This window comes from Rhineura floridana, chromosome 5, assembly GCF_030035675.1.
Source record: "Rhineura floridana isolate rRhiFlo1 chromosome 5, rRhiFlo1.hap2, whole genome shotgun sequence".
NCBI classification, from domain to species: Eukaryota; Metazoa; Chordata; class Lepidosauria; order Squamata; family Rhineuridae; genus Rhineura; species Rhineura floridana.
Genome location: NC_084484.1, coordinates 154,895,616 through 154,921,348, shown reverse-complemented (window position 1 = coordinate 154,921,348; position 25,733 = coordinate 154,895,616). Strand labels below are relative to the sequence as shown.

At 43.5% G+C, this 25,733-nt stretch overlaps 1 protein-coding gene across 4 annotated transcripts in view; it reads right to left on the bottom strand.

Annotated features, from left to right (window-relative positions):
- The window catches only part of ATP8A2 (ATPase phospholipid transporting 8A2), a 564,338-nt gene that overhangs the window by 449,537 nt on the left and 89,068 nt on the right, over positions 1-25,733 (bottom strand). For all 4 annotated transcript variants that reach the window (XM_061629581.1, XM_061629578.1, XM_061629580.1 and 1 more), the window contains exons 4-13: positions 24,312-24,410; positions 19,014-19,059; positions 16,784-16,824; positions 15,904-15,977; positions 13,699-13,768; positions 12,370-12,497; positions 11,898-12,009; positions 10,287-10,452; positions 2,496-2,623; positions 1,819-1,896 (exon numbers count right to left, since the gene is read on the bottom strand). In XM_061629581.1, coding sequence (XP_061485565.1) covers positions 1,819-1,896; positions 2,496-2,623; positions 10,287-10,452; positions 11,898-12,009; positions 12,370-12,497; positions 13,699-13,768; positions 15,904-15,977; positions 16,784-16,824; positions 19,014-19,059; positions 24,312-24,410 — 942 coding nt within the window. The remainder of the gene's footprint in view (positions 1-1,818; positions 1,897-2,495; positions 2,624-10,286; positions 10,453-11,897; positions 12,010-12,369; positions 12,498-13,698; positions 13,769-15,903; positions 15,978-16,783; positions 16,825-19,013; positions 19,060-24,311; positions 24,411-25,733) is intronic.

Below are 25,733 nucleotides of genomic sequence, written 5' to 3'. Positions count from 1 at the left end.
TAGATAAGACGCTGACACAAAACTGAACATTTACTGATGCCTGGAGTCCAGGGACCACATGGGAACACACCAAGAAGCATTTTATAACCCTTCCTTTCCTAATGGCCAGCCTGGGTGGGTGAAGGTTCCCAGTTCTAGCCCCTGCACCAGGGATGTATTTATTTATTTATTTATTATTTCAATTTATATACCGCCCTTAGCAGAATAGCTCTCACGGCGGTGAACAAACAAGATAAAATACAATATATCATAATAAAAATCATAAAAACATATACAAACAAACAACAAAAAACACTACAAAAACACAATACGACAAAAATTAAAAATACGGATTAAAAGATTAACAGGATGTAGGAACCTGTTGCCATCCAGATTTTCCTGTATAACTCTCATTAGCCCTGAACATTGTTCATGCTGGGTGGGGCTAATGGGAGCTGGAATCCAAGGACAACTGGAGACTCACAGATTCCTCACCCTGGCCCTGCACCTGTTGGCAAAATGCCTCGCCCGTCTCAGAGTTTCCCCAGCTTTGCTAATGGAGACCCTTTAGCTGGAGGTGTCAGGGGTTGAACCCAGGACCTTCTTCACGCCAAACATGCAGTCTCCCACTGCACGGACAACCCTTGCCTTTTGACCCAGAAGAGAGCTTCCGTTCACAGTTGACTCTAAACACTGCATTACAGCAGGGGTAGCCAACATGGTATCCTCCAGGCATTGTTGGACTCCAGCTCCCATTCAGCCCCTGCCAGCACAGCCGACAGTCAGGGACAATGAGACTTGCAGTCCACAACATTTGGGGGGCACCACATTGGCTACCCCTGAATTAGAGAGTCAGTATGGCACAGTTGTCTGAGAATCAGATTAGGACCAAGGTTTTTTTTATTCAATTAATTAAATATACATTCAAAACCATGCAATACTCTGCTTTATATCACTATTAATTTCCACATTTAAATAACATAATTAAATATTAATCTTAAACAATACACATAAGTAAACAACAAAAGACCACAAAGCAAATCATGTAAAAAAATATCAAAATACAAGACAAATAACATAATTAAAATATATCATCATAAAAATCATATTACAATAAGAAACGCATATAATAATAAAATCACCAAAACCACTCACAATCACGCTACACAAACTAATCTAGACAACTAATCCCCAAACAGTTATTCAACACCCACACTCTCCTTCATCCACTCAAATCTCATGTCACAAAGCAAATCAAATATTCAATTGGTTACTAAACAATTACCAAAATAAATAAATCCATGGAATAAAACAATTCAAGAGTAACAGAGAAGAACGAATTAAGTTCCCATCCTCCACCAGCCACAAAGCTCACTGGCTGACCATGGGCCAATTGCTGCCTGACAGGGTTATTGTAAAGATAAAAGGCAAGGAGGAACCTTGTGTTCTGCTCTAAACAATTGGGAGAAACGGCAGTATAAAACAGAAGTAATAATACAAATGTATTACTTCTGTCACCTGAATTTAAGGAATCTCTGGTGCAAGAAACAATAAATAAAGGGCACAAAGGCTAAAAGGCATTAGTGCCATCAAGAATCTACTAGGTGCTACAATTAATATGTCAAAAAGACAATCCCCACCAAATGAGCATTCATTGTAATTCATAGTGCTTTCCAGAAGCTCCATCTACATTCACTGAGGAATAAGCAGCTTTGTTTCCATCCAGGCACACCTCAAGCCTTGTTCACAGATTGCAAAAGCAGAACAAAAAGTACTTGACAAGTTTAATGGCTGGTTTTTACAACGCTCTCTGGCAGCAGCACATTCTAACATTCCTACCTGGCCAAGTTCCTCATTAAGGTTTGAAGTCCTGGCCATTGCAGGTGTATCTGTTTCATGATAATACATATCGATGTCCTGAAAGCAAGCAAAACAAAGGACACTTACAGGCCTATATAGGTCTACTCAGAAGTTCCACTGAGTTCAAATGGGCCTACTCCCAATAAATGGACATAGGATTGCAGCCTTAATCTACATTTGAATCTACATTGTTCTTCATGCTATATGCTATTTTTATCTGTTCTGCCAATGGTTTATGCTGAGGTTTCAGTACTGTATGACGTGCTCACTTTCCATCTAGAGAGACCTTTCTACATGATGAAACAATTACATGTAGTTCCTCCGTCTGTAGCCTGAAATGGTACAGTATAGGAAGAAGTCAACCATGCATGATTTCTGCATGTTTAAATCGCCTGATAAGCTACGAACAGTATGAGAAACAGAGGGATGCAGTCTCCCTGTATTTAACAAATTTATTCTGCATATGAAATATACTTTCTTTTACATACTGGAAGCTTAGCAAGTCTTCCCCTGAACCCACTGCCACCCAAGTTCTAGCTGTGGTCAGCACAGAAAATTTCACATTTTCATGCATAGCTTCGCTTAAATAAATGCTACCCTTATTTATTAAGCATTTGTTTGTTTTGCGTCTGTGCTTTTACATTCCAGGTACTTACCCAGTTTATAAAAAGAGCCTGAGTAAACTTCACGACTTCCAGAGTCACCAAGAGACTGATGGGAATGAGGTTGTTGTACAAGATTATGAAGGTGAGCAGATTGTATCCAAAATTGACCGAGAGTGCTTCTGTGGGTCACATGGACAGAGAGAGAGAGAGTCAGTCACTAGTGTGGCAGATACTTGAGACATATTTACCCACACTTTTGAGCAACAGCTTACTAGACAGTTTAGGATTAACAGACAGGTACATGCACAGAAAAAAAAAAGAAAAAGAAAGGGAAGAAGTCAACCCAAGTCAACCTGGCAACTCGAAAATCACTGATGAAAGAATGATTTTAAACTGTAATTGTAATTTAGAACATTTTTAACTATAACTGGGTTTCAGAATGTTTTTAACTGTTTTTTGAATACTTCTCTTTTTCTCGTTAAATTGTTTTGTTGATATGTTTGCCAAGCTGGGCTCCTCCAGGAGGGAGGGCAGAATAAAAATGTAATAAATAAATAGTGACCTCACAGGAAGTGGAGAGGTTGACCTGCAATATGCAAATGAGCATATTCCCCAAGTGGTACCATGTGTACTCCTGTCAGGCACCAGATCAACTCCCTTATATCAGAGGCACTCCAGTATCAGAGCTCTCATTCTGCTTCTGTCTTTTTCTCACCCTATTCTTGTCTACACTCATATGTATGGTGCCATATCTACCAACAGGAGTGGGGCTGTGCTTTTGGCCCAGTCCCAGTGTTGCAATCCTACGCCAAAGCCTTCACTTGCTGAGCATGGAGATTTGAAAAAGGAAGCCTCTGCACAAGAAGGCGCTCACATATAGGAGCTCTACATGATCAGGACACCCAATTGTGTTTTGTTCTTGTTGTTAGGTGCCTTCAAGTCGTCTACGATTGTGTAGGGGTCTCGTTGACATGGAGCTTCTATTTGTGAGCAGCTTCTGAGGTGAAGGGTTCCCTTTTCAGAACTTCACACTCAACATTGGGGAGTGGGTGGCAGAGTGATGCAATGTTGGGGGCAAGGCTAGAAATGCACCCCACTCCCGCTGCTAAATGTGAGCGCCAGTAGTGGCCAGTGGGGGCATAGCAAGGTAGGGTGGTGTCGCTGACCTGGCTTTCCAACATGGAGGTCACTGCCAGTAACCAAGAGGGAGATGGGGAGGGACAAGGTGATGGGGAGCTTGGTGTGGTGTGGAACCACCATCAGGAGCACTGGATTGGCTCCACCACTGCGCCTGCACTGTGCTGATCTCCCTGCCACCTCATTTATCCTTATCTCCATTACCAGGAGTGACCTCCATGTTGGGAAGCCAGGTAAGCAACACTGTCCCACCTAGCTCCGCTCTGTCAGCAGCTACTGGTGACTGCCCTACAGGAGATCTGGGGTGAGGTGTCAGCAGTACTCTGATAATACCCAGCTCTGTTTCTCTGTAACATCTGAATCAGGAGAGGCCATGCAAGCCCTGGACCAGTGCCTAGACTCGGTACTGGGATGGATGAGGGCCAATAAACTGAGTCTGAATCCTAGCAGACGGAGGCGCTGTGGGTAGGTGGTAGGGATGGGGAAGAATATCCGCTAAATTGGACTTAGTACTAGATTCTGACTGAATTCGACAGTCCATTATCTTTTCGGACCAGCACTGATTTCTTCTGGTTAGCCATGGCTGCAATCAGCACAGATTTCCCCCCTGAATTTTCCCTCCTATTTTACGTAATTATGTTCATAATTTCCTTAAAGTTGCTGCATTCATAACAGTGAGGGTGTGATAGCGATAGCCTTTTGTCCATTATATATTACAAAAAAATGTGTTATCACTTTTGGGGTGGGTTAGGTTTTTACAGTTATGGTTTTAAATTTTAACGTTTTAATGTATTGTTTTTTTTATCTTGTACGTCGCCCAGAGTGGCTGGACAACCAGCCAGATGGGCGACTAATAAATTTAATAAATAAAATAAATAAATAAAATAAATATAATGCAAAAAATATTGGCCGCCTGCCCTGCCCTAGGCTATATAAGTCAGCAATGTTAACTGTCAGATCATCCTGCAATTTCACACAAGACAGCTCAGAGCATTCTGAATCTCAATCCTCTTGCGCGGGAAACATGATGATGATGGGAGAGACTGACCCACACGACCCACCCCTGCCCTGCTTTCATTGCTGCTCTCTCTCTCTCTCTCTGTGCTCAATGTGTGCTCATGTGTGTGAATAAAAATACAAGGTGATACTAGTGGTGGTGATGCTGCAGTGCTGCTGACAAACTAATTCAAGAATAGCGAATAAGTTAGCCCGAGGTTTTCTGCCACACCGATATGTACATAGGGGGAAAAAACACGTGGAACCCCCCCCCCTCCGCAGATCGAATCAAAAACCCCACACACAGTGGATTGAATCGGCAAGTGCCAAAGCAAGCGGGAACAAAAAAGGGCAGATTGGGATCAAATGACGGACTACCTGAATACAAGCGGCTTGGAACTAGGCAGCAAAGTCCATCCCTAGTTGGTGGTTCCCGAGTTCGGATAAATGGTCAATTGCCTGCTTTGGATGGGGTCATACTCCCTCTGAAAGAGCAAGTTTGTAGTCTGGGGGTGCTCCTGGATCCATCCTTGTCGCTAGAGGCCCAGGTGGCCTCAGTGGCTAGGGGTGCTTTTTCCCAGCTTCAGCTGATAAGACAGCTGCAGACGTTTCTGGACCGGGATAGCCTGACCACTGTTGTGCATGTACTGCTAACCTCCAGGTTGGATCACTGTAATGTGCTTTATGTGGGGTTGCCCTTGAGGTTGGTCTGGAAGCTGCAGCTGGTGCAAAATGTGGTGGCGAGACTGTTCACTGGAGCAGGGTATCGCCAACATGTCACCCAGCTGCTGAAAGAATTGCACAGGCTGCCCATCAGCTACTGGGCCAAGTTCAAGGTTCTGGTTTTGGTGTACAAAGCCCTATCCAGCTTGTAACCAAGATACCTGATAGACTGTTTTACCCTTTATATACCCAGTAAATCACTATGCTCTGCAGACGAGGGCCTCCTGCAGATGCCATCTTATCAGAAGGTCTGTTCCGCACAACATAGGAAGCGGACCTTTAGTGTAGTGGCACCTACTCTTTGGAATTACCTCCCGTTAAATATTAGCAGGTGTCATCTCTGTTATCTTTTTAGTGCCTACTGAAGACCTTCCTCTTTTAACAAACCTTTTAAGTAGAGACCTTATCCCCGTCTGTATGTGTTGGAACTGCTTTTAAAGATGTTTTGAAAGCTTTTTTAAAAATATATTTTTAAATATGTTTTGTTTTAATATATTTTAAAGCCTGTTTTGATGATGTTTTAGAGTGTTTTTAGTGTTTTTGTTTGCTGCCCTGGGCTCCTACTGGTAGGATGGGCAGGATATAAATTTAATAAATAAACAAACAATAAATAATGCAAATAAATGTATGAATGGGGTTCCTGTGTGGCATCAAAACTGCTTCTTTTGTTACTTCTCTGTCATGCAAACACACTTCTCCAAACTCCAGTGGATTCTTCATTCCCAGGATATGGTCTGAAGGCACATGAGGCCACCACTTTGCTGAAGCTAAGGAGGTCTTGGTCTGGTCAGTGCATGGATGAGAGACCACCTGGGTGTATGGGGTTTCTTAATGAAAGAAAGGCAGGGGCATAAATGTAAGAAAATTAAAATAAATTCCAAACATTCCAAGGAGTTAGTTCACTGTATCAAGAAGCCATCTTCTAACAATTTGCTCCCATAAAAAAGCATCTACTGGCCATTGTGGATAATTTGTTTGTCAAATCCCAGACTATAATTTATTTTTGCAGTTTTTAATTCTTGTTCGTTTTTATGTTTTTACACAGTTTTTATCTGTATTGTGTTTTGAATTCTATTTCTGTACTCCACTTTTTATGCTAATTTACTGTTTAGTTGTACTGGGCAGTGTCCAACAAAGGGCTTCTGTTAACACAAGGACTTTTGGCCGAGCAAAGGAACTTTTTCTCTCTCTCCTCCCTGTGCACCCCCCAAATCTAATTTTGGGGGGCTCCCTCAATCCTCCAGATCAGATCTGGGGATAGCACAGGGGCACACAGGAAGAGGAGAGGGAGAAACTCCTTTGAGCAAGAGGAAATCTTTGTGCTAGTGGATACCACCCACTGTATTTTTATATTTTATTGTCAGGTAGAGTTGGTTTTTATTGGAGATTGCAAGCTGCTTTGTAGAGGAAGTTCCTTAAAAAGCAGGGTATACATTTTTCAATAAATAAAAATAATCAGGTTTTGCTTTAAGGTAGGGGTCCCCAACCTTTTTGGGCCTGTGGGTACATTTGCAACCAGGGAAACTGTTGTGAACTGTGGTGAACTTCACAGCTACACAAAATAGCCAGCTAACTCATGACAACGGCTAAGGCAGAAGCACCCCAAGCAGTTTTCCTTTGCTTCTGATTCAGTGCTCCCTCAGACTCACCCTTGTTCATGTTGACAAAATACAGGGAGGCGGACACCACTTCAAGCATTGTGCAGACAAGTCCCAAAAGATAGTTAGCCCCGTTTTCCACAAATACATACAGGAAGAGAACAGCAACTACAAATTACAGTCTGTACCATTAGGCAAAAATAGGGTGGAACTGTACATTACCCAAATGCCTGTTTCTATTCCCACATCTGCATTTCCTGCTTAACAGCAATGTGGGGATGTGGGGATGTGCTATGGATAAATGGGAGGGGGAAATGCTTCCTTGTACTGAGACAGACCATTGGTCCATCCAGCTCAGTGTTGTCTACACTGACTGACAGTGGCTCTCCAGGATTTCCAACAACGGGTCTCTCCCAGGCCTACCTGGAGATACTGGGGACTGAACCTGAGATCTGCTGCATGCAAAACAGATGCTCTGCCACTGAGCTATGGCCCTTCCACTTGCAATTCCCCCTCACAACCTTTTCACTAAGAATGCCTGTTTCCAGTATCAGAGCTGGCTGAGAAGGAGAAGAAAGGAGGGGGAGTTGCAGGAGAAAAAGCCAAAAAGGCACCTTTCCCTGCCATTGATTCTGCCCTGCAGATGCTGCCTCTACATTGTTTTGAAAAAGGTTTCTTTTATTGTTTTGTTTGTTGTTTGGGCTCTTTTGGGAGGAAGGGCAGGCTATAAATTTAGGGTTGTATTCGACTAAGTCCTACTCAGAGTAGACCCACTGAAATTAATGAACCTACCTAAGTTAGTTATGTCTATTAGCTTCAATGGTTCTACACTGAGTAGGACTAGCATTGAATACTACCTAATAATAATAATAATAATAATAATAATAATAATAATAATAATAATAATAATAATAGTGCATTATTGTTCCAAGGCAAATCTGGAGTTGGGAACCCATTGTTCCATCCAAAAACTGCTTCCATTTAATCTTCTCACCACATCCTTCAGTGCTGCCTCCTCTAAAGATCTTGGCTTAGGCTCCTGTACTGAGGAAATGTACCTTCCTGCTTATTCTCCTCATCACCATTTGTTTTGTTCTAATTCCGGCAGATCTATTTTTCTGGCAGAATTAGCGGCCAGGCACCATTAGGAGAAACAGCCTTCTGCCCAGAAGCCACACACAGACAAAGCCAGTCCAACAAGGAACACCTCTAGAGCCCAACAAGTCTTTTTGTGAGAGCTGCTGCCACTGCCCTCCTCCAAGAGATTAAGTCACTCTTTTCAGTATGGCCACCCAAAGGGCAGAGTATCAGAAACAACAGATGACAGCTGAGAAAACAACTCAAAAGGACTATCACTGCCAGTAAGACATCTGTCTCACTATTTAAAAGGAATGCATTTATTGCTAGGGCTGGAGGTTTTGGTGGGGGGGTTTTCCCGTAAACATCTGCATCATGAGATAGCATCCGGAATGCATTTTAAGAACCTGACACACACATTTTAGCTTACTGTGAAACATAGTCAGAACAACCCACAAACCACTGATGGAGTCCACACTTTTGCACTTAAGCCTCCTTATCGCCACTGCAGTGAATTGGAGTGGTGCTGAGCAAGTCCCAATACAGAAGCTCACAGGCACCATTCAGCAAAGGAGGAGGGAGTGAATGCACATGCACACACAACTATATCTTTAGCACAGGGCTCAGGAACCTTTTTCAACCCAAGGGCCACACTGCCTTCTAGGCAGCCTCCTGAGAGCCACATGCCAGTGGAAGGCAAAGTGAGTGGAACAACTAATGTTAACTTTTACCTTGTACAGTAGGCTAGTTTCAACACACACACACACACACACACACTATCTTTCATCCAGACAAGATCTATCCTACATCCACATTTTAGCCAATATGAAGGGCCAGTGAGAGGTGTGGCCTGTGGAGAGTGGGAGTGGCCTGTGGAGAGTTCCAAGGGGTAGAGAGAGAGGCCCCTAGGCATGAAGTTCCCCACCTCTGTTTTAGCAGCAGCAAATGGTAAGGGGTGAGGTGGCAAGCAGTAAAGGAATGCTGCTGAACAGAGACCAGCACGTGTGTGTTTGAGGCAGGAGACAGCACGCAAAGCACTCTTGGCGAATCACCAGTAGCACCAGGCATGGGTCATTGACATCACTGGTTCCTTCTCAATGTTAGGGTGCTGTTGGCCATTTATCCACAACGCAGCTGAACTGTGCAGCACGAGTAGTTCCTCACCGCAGCTGCTTCCACTGATAAGGCCACAGGATCACTTTCAAGCCCCATCTGCACTATACTTTTAAAGCACTATTATACCACTTTAAACAGCCATGGCTTCCCCCAAAGAATCCTGGGAACTATAGTTAAGGGTGCTGAGGGTTGTTGGGAGACCCCTATTCCCCTCACAGGGCTCCAATTCCCAGAGTTCCTTGGGAAGAGGGATTGACTGTGAAACCACTCTGGAAATTGTAGCGAACAGCTCTCAGCACCCTCAATGACAGTTCCCAGGATTCTTAGGGGGACGCCATGACCATTTAAAGTGATATAATAGTGCTTTAAATGTATAGTGCAGTTGGGCCTGTGTCACCGCTCAGCATGGAGTGGACACTGAATGCTTCCTGCCCTGCCAGCTGCTCCGGGTTTCTGGATGTGATGTACTATAAAGAAGTAATCCCAACAAGATAGCCTCTTGACATACACACCTTTATTTTTTTGCAATGTGACCCTGAATACATCTAAGGCCAAAACACACACCCTCATTATAATTTCAGTTACCCCTGTTTTGCACCAGCTAATCTCACAATGATCCTGCCCACACCACGGAAGCCTCCTCTCTCCCATCTTCACCTGCTGGCACCTGGAATGGTGCCCTGTACTGGCCCAAACAATTTCTGGATCATTGGCATTGAAACACAAATGCTTTCCGCCCTGCCCCCACACCACCATTTTTGCCTAGCTACATGTCTATTGTTTTCTCAGCCTTTTGTATGTAGGTTCCAACTAAATCTGATAAGGGAAGATAAGCACAACCTTGTCCTTGCATACGTAACAGTGCAAAATGATCTCTGTAAGCAGCTGAGACAATAAGGGCAGGTGCTTTGACTTGGCACTGACACACAGCTACTTCTTTCGGGCTGAAAAGACCAAGGGAGAGCCTGGCAGTCTGTGAACATAATGGGAGAGACCACAGACTGAACATGTCCTAATGCCTAAATGGTGTGGAAGTTAAGATGGGTGCCTCTGCTTACTGATTCCATGCTTTTCAGGGCATACATAAATTTGCAAGAGCCTTAATTGTTCTCTTAAAAGTTGTTTGATCCTAGAAAAACAGGATCTTTCTCTCTCTCTCCCCACACACACACAGACACATCCTGATCTTACCTACCGTTTGAGCCAAAGTACCAAATGTCTTCTCCATGTCTTCTGTTCCATAGTAAGGCACCCACAGAACTCACTAGAGCCATGACGAGCAGGATGCAAAACAAAATGAGAATCTGCATATTGGTCACTTTTTCCACATTTGATCTCTTCAGGGGAGCTTTGGTTGAATTCTGGAAAGGAAGAGCCACGTAAGTGAAATCAATCACTGAGCTCACAATAAGAGTCACAGGAATGTAGGAATCTGTCTTATACCAAGTCAGACCATTGGCCCATCTAGCTCAGTATTGTCTGCACTGACTGGCAGCAGCCCTCCAGGGTTTCAGGAAGAAACTTTCCCCAGTCCTACCTGGGAGGGCCTCTCCTGAGAGCACAATGATTGGGTGGGTATATAAGGAGTGAGAAGAATTTACATACAGGGCTCTGTGCACCACCACCTTGAACTTAGGCTGGCATTTAATTTCATTAGTGGCTGGTGGCTCTACGTCAGTGGAATCTGTTCTGGGTTTTAGTCCAGAATTTCAAGCAGCTGTCCAGGGTGCTAAAATCAGAGGTTCAGCACTTTGGCTAGCACCTTGAAAGTTCAGACTAAAACTTGCAGCAGATTCCATTGCCCCTCTGAGCTGGAGCCACCAGCCATCACTGTCTAATTTGCAGCCAGTGCAAATTCTTTCAGCAGCAGCATGACATGATGGCAATAATCTGTCCCAGTGAGCAGTCGAATAGAATAAACAAATGGTACAAAATATTATTGGGCCCACTTCAGCACCTTGACCTGGGCTTCCTCAGTTCTTGCTTCCCTTAGGGCAGACAGGTCTTAAGTAGCCTTGGGGAAAGGCTGCCATTAGAAAAAGATCAATAATGGTAAGAGCAGTTTAATAATAGAACCTATTATCTAAAGGCGTGGTGGTTCCTCTTCACTAGAGGTCTTCAAGCAGAGGTTGGACAGCCATCTGTTGGATGCACTCTAACTCTGGACATTTTGCATCAAGTACAGGGTTGGATACATTGACCTGCACAGCCCCTTCCAACTCTATGATTCTATGTGTGTTTGATTTTTTCCCCCTTTTTATTAAGGTTACCAGCTTTACAGCTGGTGGCTTCTCTGGTGCACTTTTAGCAGCAGCTTGATTTATATTAATTAGCTGGTGACAACGTTTATCTCCATGCTCCGAATTTCTTCAACTGCTAATTTCTGCATAGCTCACCACCATTAAAAGGTCACAGCTGTAGAACAGTTGAAAAACTGGCTACAACCGAATAGAAATGCTGGTCTTATAGCCGCCCTGGGCTCCTACTGAGAGGAAGGGCGGGATATCAATCTAATTAACAACAACAACAACAACATAGGAAGAGTCTGCTGGATCAAGCCACTGGCTCATCTAGTCCAGCATCTTGTTCTCACAATAGCCAACCAGATGCCTACGGGAAGCCCATGAGGCAGACATGAGCACAAGAGCACTCTCCCTTTCTGCAGTTTCCAGCAACTGGTATTCAGAAGCATACTTCCTCCAACTATGGTGGCAGAGCACAGCCAACATGGCTAGTAGCCACTGATAGCCTTATCGTCCATGAACAGAAACAATGGCAGTTTATTTTGGATAAAAAGCTACTTTACCTGCATAAGTTTCGTGTCATGTCCTGTGTAGACAACTATTCCTAAAACCCACTGAGTGTTCCTTATCTGTGCGCCTCTTAGTAAGATCTGGTCAGGCCCAATTGGAACAGGACTGAGGAGAAAGAAGAAAAGGCTTGAAAGTTAAATATCGATATATAGCTTTCATGAGGGCTTAAAAAAAAAGAATTCACAAACAGGTGGAAATGTGTAGAACTGAATTTAAGATTAGAAAATTGAGAAACGGAGAGAATCAAAACTGACAGATTTGCCCATCCCTATGATCTGGGGTCTCTCTGGAAGCCATCCCCTCATACAAGCAGCACCACCCACCTCCCTTAAAACTGTGTTGCCACACACAGGGGAGGGAAACAATTTATGAGTTAGGCCCAGAATTCTGGACCTCAGTTTAGGCAGACATGGGGCGGGGGGGAATTGTAATAAAATAATAGTTATTCTTCTATCAAATGAATACCTTTGGCCATCTAAGCGCAGGTTCCCGGTGAAGTCATAGAGGTGACGGTTGGGCCCTTCACACTCTATCCTCCCAGATACTTTCATCACGTCTTCTCTTGACTGGAGACCAGCAGTCTGTGTCAAGCCCTGTAAGGAACCAATCCACAGGTACAGTCATCAAATAATCTATTATCTGTGGATGGATTAGCACAGGAGTAGGCAATACGGTAGGCTCCAGTTGCTGTTTGACTTCAGCTTCCACCAGCCCTGGCCATTGGGCCATGATGGCTGGAGCTGAAGGGAGCTGGGAGTCCCGCAACATCTGGAGGGCACAGATATAAATTAGGGTGTATCTTTATGGCAAGCATGTAAACCTGCATGGCTTTAAAAGAGGATTAGACAAATTCGTGGAGGATAAGACTATCAGTGGCTACTAGCCATGTGCTCTGCTTCTGTAGTCGGAGGCAGTATGTTTACGAATGCCAGTTGCTGGAAACTACAGGAGGGGAGTGTGCTCTTGCACTCAGATCCTGCTTGCTGGCTTCCCACGGGCATCTGGCTGGCCATTGTGAGAACAGGATTCTGGATTAGATGGGTCAGTGGCCTGATCCGGCAGGGTGTTACATCCTTAAAATCCTCTGCTAATTCATCCTAAATAGTGGTTAGTCCTCCCACAAATGGATTTCTGACAACCCACTTGAAAGTTGCTACAAACAGCATTTTCTCCACTGCCAAGGGAGAGGCACATTCTAAACCATACTGTAGCCTCCTAAAGCCACAGCACAGTGATAGAGCCAATGCTTTACATAAAGAAGGTCTTACATTTCTCTCCAATTAAAAGAACCAGGTAGCAGATAATGAGAGACACTTCTGTCAGAGACCCTAAAGAGTCACTGCCCATCACTGTAGACCAGGCCAGGGAACCTGTGGTGATCCAGCCACTAATGGACTCCAACTCCTATCAGCCTCAGCTGGTATGGCCAATGGTCAAGGACAATGGGAGATGTAGTCCAACAGCATCTGGAGGGCCACAGGTTCCCTATTCCTGATGTAAACAATACTGGGCTAGATGGACCACAGTCTGAGTTGATATAAGGCAACTTCATCTGTTCCTAAGCTTGTGGCTACAACCCTGGAGAAGCATGCCTCCCCATACCTCTCATAATTTCATGGGTGTTGCTGCTGTGCTAAATTGAGCAACTAGTACATGTTTATGCTCCTGCTTTAATGAATAACCAATATTCAGACGTACAGCTGCAAATCTATTATTCCAGCTAACTGTTCTGCTGTTCCTAGTTGTCATTTCGTTGACTTTTCAAAAATCCAAAGAAAAAAATAATCATTTTACCTGTCGTATTTTAAGGTTAGTCTCCCCATCAAGATTTGATGTTTCAATATAGCACATAGCCTGAGGTTCACTGTAAAACAGCACAATAACATGTTATATATCATTTACAGGGTGTTTTAGAAGCAACTTCTGCAAAGAAAGATGCCTACAAAATAAATCAGTAAGAACAAATGCACACTGGATCTCCAAAACAATCATTCAACCATTGATTTCCCCCAACCTATTAATTGGATTTGTATTTGTAACTCTACCATTAGGATTTAAATCTTTAATATGCCCGCAGTTTAAAAAATATATATGCAAAGCACACTTTATACAAAATTTGGAAACACACCAACTTCACAGCATGCAGACTCTGGTCAACTGAGGCCTTCTTTTTTTTTTAAAAAAAAGACAAAAATCTTGTATCACTGATGTTTCCAAAGCAATCCCATGCTTTGGGATTACTGCAATGTGCTCTATGTGGGGCTACCCTTGAGGTTGGTCTGGAAGCTGCAGCTGGTGCAGAACATGGCAGCTAGGCTGCTTATGGGGGCAAACTACCGCCAGCATATGACAGCTTGCTTGCGGGATTCACACTGGCTGCCAGTCCACTACTGGGCCAAATACAAGGTACTAACATATAAGGTCCTATACAGCTCAGGATCAGGTTACTTGAGAGGCCACCTCATCCCTTATATATCCACTGTGGTCTGCAGGACAGCTTGTCCTTCAAGTTCCAAAGATATCAGAAGCCTGCTCCACAGTAACGTTTAGTGTGGCTGCCCCGTTCTGCAGAACAGCATTCCTGTCAAGATAATGACAGGTGCCAACTCTCTGCACTTTCTGGAAACAAATGAAGAAGTTTTTGTTCTGACAAGTTTTCACAGCTGGGTGAATCAGTCTCTGCCACAGGTGTTTACTGTGTATTGTTTTTAAATCTGTCAACTGTAATTTTTTGTGTTGTTTTTAAATGTTTTTAGCTGTTTTGATGTATTTTGTACATCAACTTGAGACATGTGCGGAAGGCGATTAACAATAATAATTATATAATGCAGAAATGGTCAGCATAAAGAGCATTAAGGGACATTAGACCAGAGTCTGACATAACTCAGTTCTAGTCAACACTGTTCTTGTAACATCTATATGGAGAAACCACAGAAGCAAAACAAATTATGGGGGTCATTCCCCTACAGCAGAATCCACCCTGAGGATTAATTGATGCAATGAGAAGGAATGGCATCATCTTCTCAGCCGCTGCTTTCTCCATTCACACATTACTTATAGTGGTATGAACAGGAATTAGGCTTCGGATATTTGTGTCAATGTGTAATGGAAGAAAAAAAGATTTTATGGAACGTGGAATAGAAGATGGCTGCTCACTCTTACTTAACAGGATGAACTGAAAAATGTGCAATTCTTTAGGATATTAATCAAACTGCAAACGCTATTTAATATTCTGGCTTGTTTCAAAGTTGGTAACCATAGTTTTCTCAGTTCAGATGAAACAGGAAACTATGGTTAATGAGAGGTTTCTGTTGGCATGAGGCCTGGTAGTTTTCCATCAAGTCTGAAAGTTTTGAAAGTTAAGAGGAGTTATGTCTTTGCCCAGTCTGGGAACGGACAGTGAAGGCCGTTGTTATGGTAACCATCAAGATAGACTGGGAAAGTCCTAACAGAGTCTGTGAGTTGTGCCCTTCTGCACCATGCCTCTGAACTGAGAGGCTGTCTTTACTTTTGCTTTTGGAGAGAGATGTGCTGTAGAGCTGGGGGGGGGGGAACTGCTGAAAAGCCTTAATGTCTTAATAAAGACTCTTACATGATTTAAATGCTCTGAAGAAGTTTCTTGCTCAACTTAACTCCAACGTAATGTATGCTGTTTCACGCAACAACGCACACACGCCAACAGTTTCCTGGTTGAATCGCAGCTCATGTGCAGAGAGAGAAATTAGGCCCATGTTCATGAGCAAAAGGCGTTTTCATATTTCAGCTTAATATGCCAACATATGATTGTCCAAATGCAATCAGTGCACATTACAGTACATATGTGCTGTCCCAGGAGTTTTTTTGACACCTAAAAGCTGTAAGTGCCAGTATGGAACCTATACAAGGAAGCGGGAGAGGAATACTATCCAATATTATTCAATTTCTTTCAATACAATGATTGTTTCTTTAAAACCTCAATTTAGCAGAAGCAACATTTCACACCCGTTCAGTATAACTGACCTGGTAGATAAAATGATCATGTCTGCTGGGAGATGCTGCCCATTGGTGACTTTCAGAATGTCTCCCACTGCCACCTATTAGTTCAGGGGCAGGAGTGCAGCAGCATGATAAAAGAGAAAATGAAAGAGAAAGACAGAGAGAGTCCATTCATACTGTTAATTAGTCAATCCTTCAGACCAGGAGAAAGGGGAAACAATGGTTTGTTATAATCAGCATTCACAGCTTTTGGCAATGGAGACTGATGGCTCCGATGTCAGTGGGGCAGTAAATCCGCTCCAGGCTTTAGTCCAACTTCCAAGTAGCTGTCCGAGGTGCTGAACACACCTTGGAAAGCTCCTTCAATGTTCAGAGTAAAACTCGGAGTAAATTCACTGCACCACTAACATCAAACCCGGCAGTCTCCACTGGCTTTTGAAGACCTGTTCACTGCAATGACACGATCTGGGGGTCTTTGCTCCTTGTCAGCCAGCAAGGAGTCATGAGTAGAAGTGGTAAGGTGGACATTAATGCAATGACATCAGAATGGAGGAGGGAAAAGGACTGCGTCCAGGGACTCAAAGACAAAGATGAAGCAAGATGGGGAGAAAAAGAGAAGGGACACAGAGCAGACACCACCAGTAGGTAGTTGCACGACTGACTCTGCCGTCTCCGTTTCCTGTTTTTTTCAGCCTTGAGGGACAATCTCACTAATGATGGAGTTGCTTCAGAGCCACTGACAACTGAGAGTGGATTCACACTTTACACAATAACAGCACAATCCTACACATTTCTTAGTAGTGAGTCCCATTGAGTTCAATGGGGCTTACTCCCAGGTAAGCGTGTTCAGGATTGCAAGCTAAGACTGCAATAATTCCTATAAAATCTTCAGAATAGTTCTTACCTCTTTCCACATAATATTCTGCCACATCTCATTTCTTAAAACTGGAAGGGGAAAAAAAGGAAAATACATCTTTAAAAAAAAAAAAGATTACCACAGATTAACATGTCCTATATGACTGATTGGTCTGCAAGTGATTTTGCTGGATGGCCACCCTAGGAAGAAAGTAGGGTGGTAGAACAACTAGAAGACCATAAGTGAGATCTCCCCCAAATGCCCTGCAAGGTAGTCCTAATGCTACAACTTCCTTTTTTCACTGGATTGGCAACAGGGCCAGACAAACTCCCTCAGGGGAAAGATCTGTCCCAGCGGTGAGCTGCTGAAACTATCCCACATTATTTTATTAATGTGAAGTCCTAAATGGCTGCATTTGGATGCAATGCTAAACCATGTGGAGAACGCACTGGTGAAGCAGACCCCTCCCCCCCCATACAGGTCAAATTTGACAGCTGGGCAGGCGTGCCCACCTATCAGTCACTTGATGTCACAGTTGGCCCGTGGGGGGGGGGAAGATAAACATCTGGCCCCCGGGCTAAAGAAGTTCCCCACCCATGACATAAACCTTGTTTTATTACGTCAAATAATAGTTAAATGCATTAGCAAGAGCAGCCAAGCCTTGAGAATGGTTTGAATTTTTGGCTGTTCCTCACTCATGGCTCCAGTAGTGGCTAGTGAGGCTGTGCAGGTGGTCCTGTGGTGCATTCCTGACATCCCAACACCATGCATCACTGCCAGTTACCGGGGTGGGGCAGGGAGAGACAAGGCTGCAGGGAGCCCAGCAGGGTGTGGGCGCAGTGTTAGGAGTGTCGGACTGGCTCTGCTGCTGCATGGCTCTGTAGCTTGTGGGTGGTGACAGCTCCTTAACCAGGGTTAAGCAGGAGGTCCAGTTCACACATAACGGTAGGCTACGCTTAACACTAGCTAAGCCTTATAACCCAACTACAAACCTTGGTAAGAGACCTTTAACCACAGCTAATAAACCATGGTTGAGCTGCTAGCCTGGGTTCAAACATAACACCATGCAATGGTTTAATAAGCCATGGGTTAGTGCTATGTGCAAACCAGGCCTTTCAGATGACGCAGGAAGCTATGATTAATCAAAACCAGAAAAGCTTCTGAACATCTCCTCCCAGCTGCACCAGAGGAGGGGGAAGCCACAAGACCAGAAGGAAATTTGGTTTGTTCTTGTAACCAGCCCAATGTAACCTGTCCTGATTCCAGATAAATCTACAACATTAACATGAAAAAGAAAAACTGAACACTGAATGTTGACCTATAAAGTGTTTAAAAAAAACAAAAAAACCCTTGTGCGGTCAAAACTTCAGTGAAGTCAATATTGTGCATTTTAATTTTAAAATAGGAGTTTGCGAGTAATTGTATATTCCGTGTAATTATTTCTCTCTCTCGGATATGGATTGCCACTGCAAAAATCACTTAAGGGAGCTGATCTAAATATACTCAAGTAGCTCATCATATACAATGTACCGCTGTATGCAATTAGACACCACGGTGGCACTCCAGACAAGCACTGTGACCCCATTGCCACTGATTGCTCCAACTCAATTGATGCCTATTTGTACCTCTGCGTAATTAGAGACAATGCGGCTGTGTGAAATGCTGCAGCGAGTGGTATTAATCACTCAGCTGAAATAAGCCATTTCTCATTTTCATTTATTTAGAATTGAATCAGACATTGCCCATGACAATATAGCAAGTAAGGAGCATGGATATAAAGCAAAGAGAAATGACGAATACAATAATTAAAGTGGCATAAGAACTCATAATCAAGATCATGTAATATAGTTTAGTGACTCCCTTAACACAGTTTAATCCTCATACATCAATACTAAATATAATTAGGCAAAAGGTAAAATCTCCAATTATGACTAATTACCAACATGCAGCATTTAAAAAGCTGTGTACTTTATTCCAGTTCTTTCCCTTGCAGATTATATTACTGGGATTTATTCATAAACCACAAATTACTAAAACCAAAAGCAATAATTGGCTCAGTTCGCATGTCAGAGTAAACCACAGTTGCTGGCTATGAATGCACTTATCTGGATGCACATGAAGGAATCAAACCATGACCCTTGGTTTGGCACTGCATCTGAACACTACCATGATCAGTGAGCCAAGAACACCATCATGTACGAACTGGGCCATGCTCTTATCAGGTTGTGCCATTTCCTGTTGCATATTTTATGTAAAAGAAATTAAAATAGGACCTTACCCACTGTTTTCTTTTTGTTCACTGTACTGTCAGCCTTGTGTCTTTTCTATTGGGAAGCCAAAGTACAAACATTTAGTTGGATTTGAGGGAGGGAGGGAGGGAGGGAGGGAGGAAGGAAGGAAGGAAGGAAGGAAGGAAGGAAAAACACTGTGAAAAGTGATCTGTGCTGTGAAAGGCTAAAGCAAAGCAGAAGAGCTGAAAGATAAGCCTTTTTTTATTGTGCCTTAACAGCATAGCATTTTCCGGTGGTGGACAGTGCCCATTGGGACTGGAAGGGCGGAAGGGAGGAAGGCCAACAGTAGACGGAGCCAGAACCAGTGAAAGGCAGATACAACTAATTCTAGTTTTGTCTCCATCCTCCTCCCTGCTGAGTTCTACAAGGGCAACACTAAGACTAAGGAGGAGGAAACTGGCAGACAGTGTCACACACACACATATACCGGTCTGGCTGTGAGTAAAAAGGGAGGCAGGTGGGGGTGGCTGAGGACAGACTGCGATTGGTTGGGCAGTTCCCCATTTGCTTTAATGGATCAGCCTCCACTAGCATTTTCTTTAGTGTCCAAAACACAGCACTTTTCCATTTCCAATAAGCTCCAAAATGTAGCCGCTTTTTCACTCTTGTACATGCTAATCAGCAACTGTATACACAGCAAATCTTTGTATTTGCATGGTGCTTTTTCTAAGAGCTCTGCCTGCTTCATATGATCTTGATACATGAGACTCATAACACCCTGCAAGGAAAGTCAGTATTATTATCCCTGTATTACAGACAGCGGAATGAAGATGAAATGGCTATTTTGTGGTGACGACTAGGGGAAAATTACATCTCTGCTTCCAAGTGCCTAGGAAGCACCATAACTCAGTGGTAGTGCATCTCCTTTGTGTGCAGAAGGTCCTGGGTTCAGTCCTCGGCATCTCCAACTATGGATGGGAGAAAACCCTGTCTGAAATCCTAGAGAGCTGCTAAGTGTCAGCACAGACAATACTGAACTAGATGGACCAAGTGTCTGACTCTGTATAAAACAGATTCCTATGTTCCTGTGTATTTAAACAACTTTCACTTCAACATCCTCCACTGGCTATAGGGTGAAATAAGAACTGTAAAGCATGATAGCGCTGAAAACTGTTATAAAACTAACAGATCATAGTAATTTTTACTGTTTTACCCAGTTCCTTCAATAGAGTGCACCGTACTTGGCAATCCTTATTCCATTCATCCACACAACAGCCCAATGATTTAAGCCAATAATACCCCTACTGTACAGATTGGAACTGAGGCTAGGATATGGCAGCCTACTCAAGGCCATCCAATAACCACAGTGAACCACAATCTGAATTCAATCTCCCATTCAGTCCACTGGAGCATTATGGATCATTTCTGGCTTATGTCTGGCAGGTCAAACATTTCCCAAGTTAGCTGTTCAATCCACCAAGGGTGGTATTCATTGCTAGTCCTATTTGGAGTAGACCCACTGAATTTAATAGACATGATTAACTTAGGTTAATTAATTTTAATGGGTGTACGCTGAGTAGGACTTAGCTGAATTCAACCCCAAACCTTTAACTGAGGGACCAGCTTTGAGTGATGTTTAACATACTGTATATTGCTTTGCCTATACACTTTAGATCGGAAAAAAATAGAAGATTGTGCCAGTAACTCCAGGACTGTGCAGACACAGTGGAGCCCTTGGCAGAAATTTCCAAAAAGACAGATTATTTCAGTGGCATAATTTCATCAGTGTTCAATAAGAATGGGGCTTTAAAGGTCTATCTCAAGGTAAAGATGAAATGTTTTGTCTGCAACAAAATCCCAAATGAATGTGGCCAGGATCCAAAGGGGCACATGGGGAATTTCTGCATGCATTGCGGCTCCAAAACTTCTCACCAGGTTGGGTGCAGCCTATAGGCTGCTTTAGCTCTCTGTGATGGATGTCTGCACTGCTGTAAGTAGATTTTTTTGCTGCACTTCTCTGTCCATCTTTTCCCCCACAGAACTCAGAGCAGTTGAATTGTAATTCTCAGATGGTCACCTCTCTCCAGGCAGCTCACAGGGCCAGGCCTGTTCAGTTTCAGCAGTACGACTGCAACACAGTAACCTAGGAGCCTTTTATAAAAGACCAGACTAGGGCTTCCAGATATTTTGGACTGCAACTCCCACCAGCCCCAGTCAGCCTGACCAATGGACAGGGATGATGGAAGCTGTAGTTCAAAGCTCCTGAAGGGCATCAGGTCAGGGAAGGCTGTCCACCTAGCTAACCATTGTCTATTCAGATTGGCAGCAGCTCTCCCGGGTTTCAGACAGAGGTCTTTCCCATGCATTGCCACCTAATCTATTTTTAACTGGAGAAGCCACCTGGGACTTTCTGCATGCAAAGCATGAACTATATTCCTGCCTTCCATCATGTGCCTTCAGACCATTATCTAGGCCACACACTAGATTGACTAGAGTGCTGGTGATGAAACACTGCCGTGTGACAGACTAATATCTGGCTGTTCTAGCACCCATTTCCAGGGCAGGATCATCTCCTCTGGGACTACTGTGGCCCAGAGTTTCCGAAGCAGAGTGACAGTTAGAACATTTGCAGACTGATGGGAAACATGTACACATTTTTGCCTCTCCCAGAAACTCCTGTTTATTGCATTTTAAATGTATTGTGAACTGCCTCAAGACCTTTGATAATTAGGCAGGGCACATGACAGAGTTGATATAATTCAGCAGTGCTGGCCATTAAGACTGCAATCCCACATACACTCACTTGTGAGCAAGACTGAATTCACTGGGACTTACTTTTTTAATATTTGTATACTGTCTTTCTATATTACTTTACTCAAGGAGGATTACAATCCAAAGAAATGACAAAATATACAACAAAAATCACACTACCACCTTACAACAATTCAAAATAAAAAAGAACACTCGAGAATCCATTTTGCATATAGTATTATAAGGAAATGGCAACAGAATATCAGCAAACAACAAACAAAATCACCCACATCAATTCCAACAAATACAGTACCTTGCAAAGGTAATCAGACCCCTGATCAATGCTCTCATATTACTGAATTACAAATGGTACGTCGTAATTTGGTTCTGTATGATATTTTATTTTGAAACACTGAAGCACAAAATCAATTATTATAAGGTGACATTGGTTTTATGTTGGAAAAAACTGAAATATGTTGTTTGCATAAGTATTCAACCCCCACACATTAATATCTGGTAGCGCCACCTTTCACTGTAATAACAGCTTTAACTCTTTTGGGGTAGGTATGTACCAGTTTTACACACAGTGTCGGAGGGATTTTGGGCCATTCTTCTTGGTAGATTTGCTCCAGGTCATTCAGGTTGGCTGGACATCACTTGTGGACCACAATTTTCAAAGAGCGCCACAGATTCTCAATGGGATTGAGATCAAGACTTTGACTGGGCCAATGTGGGACATTCACCGTTATGTTCTTGAGCCACTCCAATATTGCTTTAGCCTTGTGCTTGGGATCATTGTCCTGCTGAAAAGGGACTTTCCTCCCAAGCTTCAGTTTTTTAGTGGACTGAAGCAGGTTCTCTTGCAGGATTTCCCTGTGTTTTGCTCCATCCTTTCTTCCTTCCGTTTTAATAAGATGCCCAGTCCCTGCTGATGAGAAGCATCCCCACAATATGATGCTGCCACCACCATACTTCACTACAGGGATGGTGTATCTTGAGGCATGGGTATCTTGAGGCAGTGTCATGCAGAGCTCCTGATATAGTTGACCGGTGCACCATTACTCCATTCCCAGCCACTGAACTCTGTAACGCCTTCAAAGTGATTGTTGGCCTCTCTGTGGCTTCTCTCACAAGTCTCCTTCTTGTTCGAGCACTGAGTTTTGAGGGATGACCTTTTCTTGGCAGTGCCTGGGTGGTGTGATGCCACTTCCACTTCCTGATTATTGATCCAACTGTGCTCACTGGGATATACAAACACTTGGATATTAGTTTGTACCCTTTTCCTTATCTAGGCATTTCTTTTCCATTATCTCTCACTTCTGTAGAATGCTCTTTGGTCTTCATTTTCCTTCAGATCCACAGCCTGACCAATGATCCTTCAACAGTGGGGGTTTTATCCTGACAATGTAAGAGCAACTTTAATGGTTCACAGGTGGAGGCCAATGGTAAGGTAATTCTGTCCTCGATAGAGCAATTCCTTCATCTGTGTAAACTGGGAGCTTTCAAGCACAAGGGTTGAATACTTATGCAAGCAACATGTTTCAGTTTTTATGTTTCTTACAAACATTTCCCAACATAAAACCAATGTCATCTTACAATAATTGATTTTGACTTTCAGTGTCTCAAAATAAAATACCATATAGAACAAAATTACAATATACCAGTACTATGTAATTCAGTAATATGAGAGCACTGGTCAGGGGTCTGAGTACTTTTGCAAGGCACTGTAATTACAAACATTTTCATGACAACATGCCAGAGATCATGCAAAACAAACAACTGACAACTTCTGAGTAGACTTGTACAACGTAAGATAACATGAGCCAAAGGCCCATCTAGTTCAGCACCCTGTTTATTTTATTTATTTATTTATTAACTTTATTAGTTGCCCATCTGGCTGGCTGTCCAGCCACTCTGGGCAACATACAAAATAAAAACATACAAATACATTAAAACATTAAAAATCTCAACAATAATAATAAAACCTAACCCACCCCAAAAGCCTGCCTGAAGAGCCAGGTCTTCAAGGCCTGTTGCAGTCTGATGGAATGGCCACTGCTAGCAACAGTTTAGGGAGAGCCAAAAGGCAGCTGATCGCTCAACAGAGCCAAAGGCATAGGCCTGCTTCCCTTCTCGGGCCCTGCTGTTCGATCACATCTGTTCTTAATAATGGTTTGGGGTGGAGTATCAGGGTGAAAGTAAGTATTAAGGAAATGCACAAATAACAAATACATTGCCAGGCACAGTTATTGTCAGACTTTGGCCACTGCAACTGTCCTTTTGGATAATCATGCAAGGTTTCCACCAGCTTCTTTTTCTGCCCCTGCCTTTTGCATCGCACAACTAAATCTCAAGAGATCTGGAAAAGACAGGTTAAAAACATCAAAAGCTGCTTTATACTGAGTCAGACCATTAGTCCATTCAGCTCAGTGTTATCTTTACTGGCCAGCAGCGACTCTCCAGGGTTTCAGGCAAGGAACCTCTCCCAACCATACCTGGAGAGGCCAGGAATTCTATCCCTGAGCTATGGCCCTTCCCCTCCAACAACATAGACTGTTGGGCCTATTTCCTCCAAAAGCCCAAAATATACTCACATAGTCTTCTATAATCTCCTTGATGCCAGCAACTGTGAGAATAAAGAGCAATGGCACCAAGGTGGTATATCTTCCAGTTGGAGAGACATCTGGAATTTGCTGAAAAGGAAGGATTTTTTTTTTAAAAAAAAAATGTTGATAGAACATGGTTATGGCTTATGTGGTTCCCTACTTGAAATGTATTGAGAAGAAAATAACAAGAGACCTGATGCCATTTCCTTTTATTTATTTATAACATTTATAAAGCTCTGACTATCTCTAAGCTGCGTACAACATAAAAACAACATCACTGAAACAAAAATACAACACAAAACCAGTAAAACAGTAGTAAAAGAGCACATAAAAACAGGAATTCGGGGGATTCTACGGGACAAAACAGGGGACTGTGTCCAGTGCTAGCCCTACTAAGAGCAGCCCCATTGAAATTAATGGACACAACAAACTCGATAGGTTTACTCCTGAGTACGACTAGCATCAGACATAATCCAGGGTCCAGTTTATGGGTCAGGGAAAGCCTGGGCCAAATTGTATGTGTTTACAAGATGTCTGAAGCCACCTAGCATTGCTGCTTCAACATACGGCAGAGGGAAAGGCATTCCATGGAAGAGGGGCAATAGCGGAAAATGTCCTTTTGGGGTCACAAATGACATTTACTATGACATTCCTAAAGGAAAAGCAACTTCAGGAGAGAGCAAGAGTTGAAAGGTGATAGGGGATGGGAGCTTAATTCTTTTCCTGCCTGCTGTTTCGCCACTGCAAATCACGACCCCTGCCCGTCTGCTTTTCCTCCTAATGGACAATGCAAGGGTTAAGCATTGCCTCCCCCTTGCTGTTTCTCCATTCTAAATTGTCTTGTAATTGTTGTCATTCTTTTTAAAAACCAATGTCAGGCCTCTCTATCGTGTGTGAAGGTCCACAAGGGATTGTCTTGGGACAAAGGGCTCCTACCAGCATGGCCCCTTTAAGAAGGCCCCAATCCAGTTCCGTAGAGGCCAGGGCACCATCTTAGTCAGCCAAGTCACAATAGGGGTGGGGCAGGAAGCAGCTAACACCTGGGACTGATGGAGGTCTCCTGGAGCTGCTGAGTATAAATAGTCCAGATCTGGCCATCAGCTGGGAGGGTTTTGTGGAGAGAGAGCAAAGACCGGAAGTCTTTGGGATTTCCAGGAGTGTCCTCCCCAGCTAGCTAGGAGGTGCAGGGGGCTTGGAGATGAGGTTCCCCTGACCACCCAAATCCTCTGGCTCATTGGGGGTGGCCCTGGAGTATCCCTCACAGGGGTCAGCCAGGGGACCACTGGACCTATCCCTTCCTGAGTCCCATAACCCTGGGAAAGGAGCTACTGGGGAACCACAGGACACAGGAAAGAAGGAGACCCTAGCCCCAAACCACAACAGACACTGGAAACGGGTGGAACTCTGGGC